Here is an 11,809-nt window from a genome sequence, read left to right as displayed (position 1 = left end):
CAGTTGCACTTGATTCCAAATACAGTTGGTTCTCTCTGTTTGGGTACCACACCTCTGGATTCAATTAATTATGGATCAAAAACATTTGAAAAAAATTGCACTGAAGATGTACAAACTTTCCCCCCATCCTTATTCCTTAAACAATACAATGTAACAATTGTTTACATACATTTATTTTGTATGAAAGGTTAAAGGCCATCTAGGAATGATTTAAGGTATATGAGATGATATGTAGAGATCATAAACAAATGCCACATTGTTTTATGTTAGAGACTTGGGCCTCCTTGGGCTTGGTAATACAAGGGCAGCTGGTCCTGGAACCGATCCCCCGGGGATATGGAGGGCTAACTATAGCTACTGTACTCCTTCATGTTCCCAAAGAGGGGCTTTTGGCTTTTTACCCCTGAGGATCACATATAAGCAGTAAAGTACCTTCACACTAACCTGATATAGTCCTGTAAACCAGATTACTTTTATACCTTAGAAATACAGTTTTAAACATCTTCCTAATCTCTGAAATATTCAGTTAGTTTGCTTTTTTTGTTTAAGAAATCAAATGACAAACAATCTTCCTTACTTCTTTTTTTTTTTTTAGAGAGAGAGAGAGAGAGAGAGAATTTTTTAATATTCATTTTTTAGTTTTCGGCAGACACAACATCTTTGTTTGTATGTGGTGCTGAGGATGGAACCCGGGCTGCACGCATGCCAGGCGAGCACGCTACCACTTGAGCCACATCCCCAGACCTCTTCCTTACTTCTTAGGGATTATAAATGGCCTGTCACTCAGGGTGGATATGTGCTAGCAGTGGCTTCAGCTGGTTTCAGGGATAGGCTCCTCACCTCCCTGCCTGACTGACTGACTCAGCTCAGAGAAGTCACCCTAAGTTTTCCATGCCTTCCCATCTAGCGGATCCGGGCCACTGTAAACAGCCAAGAGCAGAAAAGGCTCCTGATGGACCTGGATGTTTCCATGAGGACGATGGACTGCCCATTCACCGTCACCTTTTATGGTGCCCTCTTCCGGGAGGTAGGTGATCCTTTGATTCAAAGTCCGAGAAGAATAATGACTTACAGTTTTTCTCCCCTCGCTCACAGGCCCAGGCTGCCTGTGTTGCCTTTTGGAGCTGATCTTGCTCATTTACAAATCCCTTTGAGATCTTGAAGGGGAACTGTACCTTTTCCTCCTCAGGACAAGGTGTTGACCATTTCTTCTCTCCCCCTTTTCCACCCTCCTTGACCTTCCCCGAATGGACTGATCTCCAGGGTGATGTGTGGATCTGCATGGAGCTCATGGACACGTCGCTAGATAAGTTCTACAAACAAGTGATTGATAAAGGCCAAACAATTCCAGAGGACATCTTAGGCAAGATAGCAGTTTCTGTGAGTACATCCTGAACCTTATTGCAAGAAGAACATAAAAAGTCTAGGCTTCAAGGGTCTTTGGGTCCCCAGTATGAGGAACCCTAACCTTTACCATCATGACCATCCCACACGTGTCTGCTGGATGCGTGCCTCCATGGGTGGGTGGGTAAATAAGTGCTTTCCATCCTGAGCCCTGCGTTGAAGACGTTACCACTTATTTAATTTAGCAAACTCTACACTCAATACTCTGATCAGGGCAGCCATCTGTTATGAGTGCATTCCACCCAGCTCTATATTCTGATACCTATTTTTTATTTCAGTTTTAATTTGTAGATTTTTAAATGTCTTCTTAAAACTACTATTCATAGAAAGAAGCAGCAGAAAAAGATAGAAGAGACTGTTTGTTACCTTAATGGCTAGTGAGATTCATGAGGGTAGAGAAAAAAGAAAATGCTTGAGGCCAAACAGAAAAAAAGAGATGAGTGAGACATCTCTGATGTTAGCCCTCTCTGGTGAGTGGAGCCCAGTTTGTGTAACTTGCTGTACCTACACATATTGGGTAGAACCACCACTATTTGGGAAGATACCTTACCCTGTGACCTTTAGGCAGGGATAATAAACCTGAATTCAGTTTCTTTCCAGTGATGGGGTCAATAGTTCTACTTTGTGTTTCTCTTACAGATTGTAAAAGCTTTAGAACATTTACACAGTAAACTCTCTGTCATTCATCGAGGTAAGCATCCACACAGCTTCCCTGGCTATTCCTTTTAATAAGTTCATTTCTTTGGCTTGCAGTCTTCCTCCTCACTTTCCTCTCTCCTGTAAAGATGGCAGTGGAACTGAGCCAGGTAATTTTTTGGGAATTGCATAACAGTTAGCTTTTTGTGACTGTAACAAGACACCTGATCATAATCAACTTATAGACAGGAAAGGTTTATTTTAGCACACAGTTTTGGAGGGTTTAGTCCATGGTCAATTGGCCCCATTACTTTTTGGCTTATAGTGCAGCCACATATCATGGTGAGAATGTGTGGCAGAGGAAGCCCATTCACACTGTGTCTGGGAATGAAAGGGAGGAAGAGACCGAGGTCTCATGTCACCTTTGAGAGCATACTCCCAAAGACCTAAAACTTCCCATGAGGTCCCATTTCTTCAAGTTTCTACCACTTCACAGTAGTGCCAAGCTGAACATAGCCTTCATCACTTGAGAGATGCTTCAGGTCCAAACTACAACAGTATATATATATATATATATATATATATATATATATATATATATATATATATATATATATATGTATGTATGTATTTTTAATCTTGGTTGATTGGTTGAGGGGATAAGAAGACCTGGGCTTTATATTACAACTAAATTGAATATAAAATACCTGTTACCAAGCTAAGGGATCATGGAGAATTTCAGAGATGATAAAGATTCATCTTGTACTCACCATCATGCAGAAGCTTGTTCCCAAAGCATAATGGACAAATGTATGACATTCTACATTTCAATAAGATTTCTAGGGGATTCTTGAGCACATCGAAGTGAGGAAACCTCTGGAATAAATCTGAGCCCTTTCCATCTGCAGGAGGCAGGAGAAAATGATTTGGTTTTTCTTTTCTCCATTCTTCTCTTTCTTTTTTTTGGCTTATTATCTCTTCATTCATTCATGCACCCACAATATATCCACTCATTTACCTTTATCCATCCATTCATCTATACATTTAGCTCTTATAATCATATTTAAAGCATTATTTAAATACAACACTATAATAGATGCCCTGAAACATATCTGTGAAAATATATTTTTGTCACAAAATTATCAATAGGAAATTAGAATATATATACACAAATAAAAGAGTTTCGAAAAAGGAAATTGTCTTAGAAAAATGCCAAATATGGAAGTAGATCTGTAGAGTGTAAAATGAGTCATTGATTATTACTGGGAGTCCATGGTGAGGAAAAACTTCTTGGAAGAGGTCCGCTAAGTCACGTCTTTGAGAAAGTTAATGGAAAGTATTGATAGCTAATAGAGCTTTGTGGTTTGGATCATTCTTAAGCCATGTGCCTGGAAAGGATAATGTGCCTATTATTATTACTAAATTGGTAGTATTAAAAATTGAAAAAAAATGGGAGGTTGGAAGACCAGAAGAAGAAATTGGGATAGAGTGTAGATAGGAAAAACAATGTGGATTTCTCAGGAATGTGAAATTGATTTTTAACAGCTTACTTCCAAATTATGAGATATTTAATTCTTATTTGAGGATAGAAAGGTTTAAAAAATAACAAAATGAAATTTGTGTTGTCAGCCAGTTTAAGAGAAAAAAATGATATAGGATAATTTTTAGAGCTTTTAGAATGACTTTTTTTTTCTTTCTTATTCTATGTTCTCTGTGAACAATGTCACAAAGGGAAAAAGGAGCTAATTGCTAATTTCATTACCCAGAGACAGCAGTGCTCATCTGCTGGGGTATGTGAGTGGGTGGGTTCCATTTAAATCTGTTTAGGAATGCCCCTTCTGTGACCTGCCCTGCACTCTGATGTGCCTGGGTTTATTTTTTTTATTTTTACTTTTCTTTGTCCTGGGAAATTGAACCCAGGGGTGTTTAACCACTGAGCCCCATCCCCAACCCTTTTTTTGTGTTTTATTCAGAGACAGGGTCTCACTGAGTTGCTTAGTGCCTCCCTGTTGCTGAGACTGGCTTTGAACTTGTGATCCTCCAGCCCCAGGCTGCTGAGCTGCTGGGATGAGAGGTGTGTGCCAGGGCGCCTGGCTCAGTAATAATTTTTAAAGTGTTTGCCATGTTACTGGAAATGAAGATGATAAATAAATAGAGGAAAACAGTTCTCTCCACCTGGGGCTTTACAAACCTACAGGACACAGACAAAACATGCAGAATAAGAATCACCTTGAAAGCCACAAGCAGCAGGTAGCCGTGAGTCAGGGGTGACATTTGTTTTTGAGTTGGGCAACTCAGGGAACAATGGAAGGTGAAGGACTAACGGGGATCTCAGGCCCTCTGGTGGCAGAGACGCAGATCTTCCGAGCAGGCTGGGATGATGGTGTGCCGGTTACTCTTGCTTTCAGACGTCAAGCCCTCTAACGTGCTGATTAATGCCCTGGGCCAAGTGAAGACGTGTGACTTCGGAATCAGCGGCTACCTGGTGGACTCTGTTGCTAAAACAATTGACGCCGGTTGCAAGCCATACATGGCCGTAAGTCTGGCAGTGGCAGGGGTGGCATCTGAGAACTGAACAGCCTGCAAAATCAGGCAGCGGGAGTGGGAAATGGATGGCTGCATGGGTAGGTTGAAATGTGCCTGAGACTCGAGAAGTATTCTGCATCGTTTTGTTTTCTTAAATATTTTCTCTCTGAACTCCTTAGTCACTTGCTTCATATAATGTCTTTGTTCTTTTGGGCTCCAATAGCAAAATGCCACAAACTAGATAATATTGATAAAATCAGAGACAAGTTCTCAGAGTTTAGGGCACTAAGTCCAAAATCAGTGTGCTGGCAGATTCGGTCTCTGGTGAGGGCTTCCATCTCTGATTCATAAATGGCACTTTCTGGCTGAGTCCTCTCCTGGTGGAAGGGGTGAGGGATCTCTCCTGAGCTTCTTGAATAAGAGTACTAACTCCTTTCATGGAGCCTGCACCCTGAGGACCTCATCACCAATTATTTGTGTCTCACAGGTGATTAGGTTTCAATGTGTGGATTTTGCAGGGGCAGGTACAGAAACATTCAGAATGTAGCATATATATTCCTTTTAAAAATCAGTTAAAAGGGATATATTATTTGAAAACACACGTAAGGAATACACACAGCCTGCACGGTTTCCTACCCTGAGTTTCAGGTGAGTATCTCCTGGTTGGCTGAGGACAGATTAGTAAGTAGAACTTAAGTGATACCCACACAGCTGGGTTAGTCGTGAGAGAACCTCACAGCACTGAAGATTCATCACCATTAGCAGAGACATTGGGGCTCCATTTATGATATTGTGTTTGGAATTGAAAAGCTCCCTGTCCGTGTTCAGCTAAAGGTTGCCAGAGTCTACTAGCACTGGACAGTCGCAGCCTAGTGACTCTTGTGGATTCTTTTTAATCGGTTCTAGACGGTTGGCATTTTTAACAAGGATAATTTTAGATGGGCAGAGTAGCTTGATAATGCATGCCCCATTTCTTAAGGCAAAATTAAAATTTGTTGTGAAGGTACTTTGATCCAGGACTGTCTCAAAGAAAGGACTAGCAGAAGAAGGGAAACTCCACGGAGACATGGCTATTCGCTGTGGGTGACCGAGTCTTTTGGGCCTGGGAGTCATGTTAAAGCTTAAAGCAACTCACTTGGCAGCTTCGACCATCCCTACTCTGAGTCTTAGTTGAGCTGTGAATGTTGTCTCCAAGGTCTTTCCAGTTTCTCAGTTGTCTGTCTTCTTTGCAGCCTGAAAGAATAAACCCAGAGCTCAACCAGAAGGGATACAGCGTGAAGTCTGACATTTGGAGTCTGGGCATCACCATGGTAGCGTATGACAATTGTCCTGGGTGGTGGAGGTTCTGAGCCTGCCACTGCTTTGGGACTGAGAAGCAAAAGCCCTGCATGATGATCTTGAGCATCCTTTTTTTGACTGATGTGGCAGGTGGTTTTCGAGTGACAATTATTTGCAGTTTGGTGTACTGGGAATACTTAACTGGGTTTGGGCAAAATGATTTTTCTCTTTGTTCTGCCTCTTCCTAGTTGTATGCCCTTGAGTAACTGGTAGTCCCATGAACTGTCTTTCTGTCCTCATCTGTAAAGCAAGAGGGTCTGACCAGAGTCCTGGTACCTTCAGTCAAATGATTCTAGTCAAAGCAAGATGCTTACGCTACACAGAGTGCTGATGTGTGTGGGCCCCGCTGTAGGAGGTCACGGGCTATAGGAGTCTTGGCTGCTGAGGTCAGGTGTGTCCTAAAGACATGTTAACAAACAGTAAAATGTGCTCAGGCACAGCCCTGCAGTTACGTGATCAGTGTCAAATTAGTAACTGGTGATCATAAATTTTCAGTGTTATCACCGAGGCCTGGAATTATCCACTGTGGTCCTGGCTCCTTTCCAGGCACAGCAGCTGATTAAATCCTGTAAGTTATTTTACATCCCTGCCCAGAAACCATGATCCTGTAACAGCAAAGTGGCTTTTACCCAAGTCCAAAAAAAGATCACTTACTGGGTCCTGGGTTACTTTTTTTTTTTCCCCTCTCATTTTGCCAAGGGACCTGCAGGTGGCAGCAGAGTTACAGTTCTGCTCTAGAAAATCCTTGTTTTTGTCAGCTTTTGGGTTGCTGTGACCAAAGACCTGACAAGAACAACAACCTACAGGAGAAAAAGATTTTTTTGTGGCTCACAGTTGCAGAGGTCTCAGTCCACAGGCCATGTGAGCCCAAATATGAGGCAGAACATCATGGAGACAGGGTATGGAGGAGGAAGGTAGCTCGGGACATGGCAATCAGGAAGCAGAGAGAAAGCTCTGCTCACCAGGGACAAAGAATAAACCCAGTGACCCACCTTCTACAGCTACACCGCACCTGCCCACAGTTACCACCCAGTGAATCCATGTCAGTGGAAGAATTCGTTGCTTAGGTCACAACTTTCATAATCTAACCCTGTCACCTCTGAATGCTCTTGCCTTGTCTAACACATGACCTTTGAGGGGGATAGCTCATATCTAAACCACAACAGTCCTAAAGTTTAATATTGTGGCTTATAATTGTTATAAAGTAGCCCAGTGTGTTTTGCTGAAGGACCGGTTTTAGGTAGGTTTCAGTGACTGTCTCTAATAAGGTAATATTGAAAAACCTCTAGCTCTAGGAATATGGTGGTGGTGGGGGGAAAACAGCTTACTAATTTGTTTTTATCCCCAAATTATACATGAACTTCACCTTTGTATTTCCCTCTCACTCTCCTGGAGAGAAACACGGCTGATTCCCGGAGGCATCTCTATTTACATGGCTTTCTCTCCCTTGCAGATTGAACTGGCCATCCTCCGGTTTCCCTACGATTCCTGGGGGACCCCATTTCAGCAGCTCAAACAGGTGGTAGAGGAGCCGTCACCACAGCTGCCCGCAGACAAGTTATCCTCACAGTTTGTCGACTTTACCTCACAGTGGTAAGACAGCCCCGACTCCCCGCTGCCAGGGCTGAGGAAAGTGGTGCGTTCTCATGACTTCCCTCCACTGGGATTGGTCCATTCTGCATACATTCATTCTGGAAGCATCTACGGAGTCTGCCCTCCATGCTTGAGAATAAGATGCCGACATCACAATCCTGGCCCTCCCTAAAGCTCCACCAAGTCAAGTAGGGGAGTCTCATGAGTCAACTGTTGTAGTGCAGTATCACAGTAGGGCAGGTCCAGGGGTGGAGAGATGCTTAGGGTATTCGGAGAAGTCAGAGGGAAGGCATCAGGACAGAGTTTTCTGGAGGAGATGAATCCTGAACTGAGCCCCTGGGAGGTATTCTCCAAGTAGAAGGGGGAGTAGGGGAGGGAAGGGATTCTAAAGAGAAGGAATATCACACACGATGTCCACAAGCAAGAAACTCCCTTATGGAAGCTGTGAGCAATTTGATGTTGTTTAGAGCATAAAGAGAAACGTGGTGAGAATTCCTGGAAGCCCAGGGATGGGGAACAGAGGCAGAGATCTCCTTGGAAGAGATAGTGGTGGTTCAAGGGTGTTGCTGAGCTACCTAGAAGTGTGCAGAATCTTGGCTTCTACAGAATGCTTGCTCACTGCAGAAGTGCTCACCCAGGAGGGCGCAGCAGACGATGTTGGGGATCTGGGAATAGAACCCAAAGAAAGCTGGATTCAAAGAAAGTTGTCTTAGAAAGAGGGAAAGAACCACATTAAGGTGGTCAAGTTTTGTTTTCCATGGAAATTGCCGGTGCCATCAAGAAAAGTAAGAAGGGGGATGGTATTCTCCAGACAATCCAGTGATTCCTATCTGCGGTCTGGCCAGAATGCCCAAGGTCACATGATAATGACCCCTGTGTAGAGGACATCCAAGGTCAAGCACATAACAGAACCAAGTTAGTTTATCTGGGCATCCTGAGAAAGCGGCTGAGAACTGGGAGAAGGAGAGAGTCAGAGCTGGTGGCAGTCGCAGCCGTGCCTCCTGGTGAGGAGCAGTTCTGACCACTCCCTGCCATGGAGGGGCCTGGAGCTCTTTAGACTCCGAAGGGCACAGGGAAGTCTAAGCGACCTCTTCCTCACAGCATTATTCCTCGGCCTTCTTGCTCTTTGGAAGGAGCGTTGTGAATACAGCTTTTATTGGGAAACATGATGACACGGGAAAGGCTCTTGTAGCTTGTGAAACTAAGGCCTGTTGGACTTTTTCTGGTCCCAGGCCACTCTCACCCTGGGTGTTTTCCCTAATGATTTATGAGGCTGGCCCACGGTGGTTTGGTTTGGTTTTGATTTGGGCTGAATGGCTAGAGAGGGGCTGGAACTCCTGGATAAGACACGTTGGGTGTCTCTAAAATAAACATTCTCTGGGCTCTTGAGGTCTGTCCCCTGTCTGCCTTCCTCACGTGAACAGGCTGGATATATCTGCCAGTTGAAATAGCGGTCATGATTTCGCCTTCTGGATTCAAAGAACTTGATTTTTTTTGGTGTTGTTTTCTTTTGCCTTATCCTCAAATGTTTAAATGTCACATAGGAAAAGGGTGAGTCATCTTCGATATTGAGCCCAGTAGTTCCTAGGAGGAGTGGTGATGGGGAAGGTTCTCATCCAGGGAAACTTCTTCAAGCTTGTCTTCCTGTTCCTCTTCTCCCACCCATCCCCCTTGGCCCAGGATTCTGGATACTTTGGGAAACTTTGGTAAGAAGGATGAGGCTGGTGTGAAAAGTTTGGGAAAGAGAGTTTTCCACTGTGAATCACCCATTCAGTCCAGTGGTTCTCAACTCTGGCTTCTCATTTGTTGAGCTTCAGTATGCTTGTTGAAGCCCCCTAAAGCCCAAGGTTGTGCTAAAGCAGTGGCTAAGACAAAGGTCAGCTGTTGGCAGGCCCAGCTAGGAGGAGAAAATGTTCTCTTCCCCTTATCTTAAGTCACAAGCTTTGTACACCTGGGCCAAAAGGGAGAGGCTCTTGGCATACTCAGCCTGGGAACAGTACATAGTAAAGAATCACATGCAGCTTTAGGGGACTAGATAAACTCTATAAAACTCTTTAAAAGAACTCTTAGCTTTACTGTGCAAATAGACAGGAATGATCAGAGTTTAGCTTTGTATATTTGCTGAAGCATGTTATTAGGGCAATGCGGGCATTATGTAACTGAGGAATTGTTTGCCTTATGTCAAGAAATGTATAAAAGGAGCTGAGAAATAAACGTCAGCATGCAGTTGCATTTGCTGCCTTTGCTCTGCATCCCCTGTGTCCTGGTTTTTTGTGACCCTTCCCCAGGGACCCGAACGCACTAGATGTTCACACTCATTTATACATCTCTAGCAAACATTCAAAGCACTGTCCCCAAAGTGTCACCATCACAGATTCCAATTTAATTGGTCTGGGGAAGGACCGATTTCAGTACTTTTCAATGTTCATAAGTCATCCTAATGGACTTTGAATATACCTGCTGAGAATCCTGGGTTTATATGAAAGATTTACGGACGTGCTATCAATTGCTTCTCGTTCAGAATTACACCTCTCTGTAATTTTTTTTTTCCCCAGGGATGAGGATTGAACCCAGGGGTGCTCTACCACTGAACTACAACTCCAACCCTTTTAATTAATTTTTTATTTTTGCTGAGGCTGGCTTGGCACTTGCGATCCTCCTGCCTTAGCTTCCTGAGTTGCTTGAATTAGAACCGCACCCCACCACGCTGGCCTGTAGTTTATTAAAAAATCATTCAATCAATTGATTTTTCTGTATCAAAATACTTTTCTTCTCGAACTTAAAACCTCCTCCAAAAGAAATAAGAATGAGATCATTAAAGCTTCTTACTTAATTTAAAAATGAATACATTGAGAGAGGCCTGTTTTCTAATGTCAGTGTGTGCACACACATGCAGAAACTCCTGAGGCTGTACTGTTGCTCTTTCTATAGTGACTGCACTGTGTCTATGCTCCTGCTACGATGCCCGTATGTTGTCCATCTGAGATCTCCCTATCTTTCTCTTTTTTTATATATATATGTCTCGTTAATCCAGTCATTTTTATTTTCTATCTTTCTCTTTTTCCTCTCAATTTTAGTTTCAGTTACCATAGTTTATTCATTCAGATGTTTCGAGTGGTAGACAAGTTCCTACTTACCTGGAAATTTTACTTTGGTTAATGCTGTGTCACTTCATTTACATTGAGGAAGTCAGCTTGTCTTGCTTATGGGGATTATTAAAGTAGTAATAATAATAGAAACAAAATTTAAATCATTTCAGCTTACAGTCATCAAAGTACAGATTTTTTTTTTAATTTTTCAAAGCATCAGTACTATATCTCTGGGAAAAGCTGATACTTTGGAATATTAATTTTGTAAAATAATAGGTCATATTTGTTGATGCGAGGAATTTCAAAATAGCAGAGGAGCCTTAATTATGAATTTTAGGAGCATGCTTACTTATCCTCACTTGGACTTTAGGAGAGTGTACCTTCTCCTATTTGAAAATAATTATTTTTCTTTTTGCCTGCCTTCAAGCATTAAGATATTTTCTTTGATACCTCCTCAGGATGTACATCAAACTTTTTAAGGCCTCTGAGTTGAAAATTGCATGGATTTCCCCGCCCCCTAGATCTTAGCACTGGCTTGGGTATTTATGAAAGCAATTTTATTTTTTATGTATAGTAACATCTGAGTCCATGCCTCATTCAGTAACAGCCTCGCTATTGCACCTGTTTTGCTATTGACAGTTTTAAAGTTGGACTGGAGCAGATTGGAAAGAAGGAAGAGGTTTCTGAAGAACACCTATTGCTTTTTGTTTCCCTTTGAATTTATAACTGACATTTTTAGAAATCGTAGATTGGGTCGCTTGCAATTAAATAGCAAACAAAGGAATATTTTACAGGCGTTCTGGAAGAATACCCCCTTCCTTGATGAAGAGCAGGACACAGCCTCTAAGCACCTTTTCCTTTATTGCCTCATCTTCCACTTTCCTCTTTATAAAGCTGTCATCTTTATTAATTACCCTTTTTCTGAGTGACTGCCATATTATACTTTTACAACATAATCAGGCTTTGGTCCTGTGAGTGATAAGGGAACTCCAGATTGGGGAAGTAACATTTTGAATCTCAAATTTCAAGATAAATATATCTCTGTATTTATTTCTTCATCCTTATTTGGGATAAGGGTACAAAAAGGGCATGTTACTCAGAGCCTAAGGGATCTGTCGGAGCATTGATGACCTTTGGTGGCTTGCATTTCACCCCAGCATTTGAAGGCATCCCAGTGTGGCATCCAGGGACTCAACTTGGACCGGGACCTCAACCTGTGACCT

At 42.6% G+C, this 11,809-nt stretch overlaps 1 protein-coding gene across 1 annotated transcript; it reads left to right on the top strand.

Annotated features, from left to right (window-relative positions):
* The first annotated feature begins 923 nt into the window (after positions 1–923).
* LOC120884527 (dual specificity mitogen-activated protein kinase kinase 6-like) lies at positions 924–7,501 on the top strand. Its single transcript, XM_078020741.1, has 6 exons — positions 924–1,027; positions 1,264–1,380; positions 2,044–2,095; positions 4,449–4,576; positions 5,799–5,876; positions 7,358–7,501. Exons 1-6 carry the CDS (start codon positions 953–955, stop codon positions 7,499–7,501), a joined length of 594 nt encoding a protein of 197 aa, XP_077876867.1. The 5' UTR covers positions 924–952.
* The last annotated feature ends 4,308 nt before the right edge of the window (positions 7,502–11,809 follow it).

The sequence above is a fragment of the Ictidomys tridecemlineatus genome, chromosome 9 (genome assembly GCF_052094955.1).
Source record: "Ictidomys tridecemlineatus isolate mIctTri1 chromosome 9, mIctTri1.hap1, whole genome shotgun sequence".
NCBI classification, from domain to species: Eukaryota; Metazoa; Chordata; class Mammalia; order Rodentia; family Sciuridae; genus Ictidomys; species Ictidomys tridecemlineatus.
Note: the sequence above shows the minus strand (reverse complement) of the source record. Positions and strands in the feature narration are given on the sequence as shown.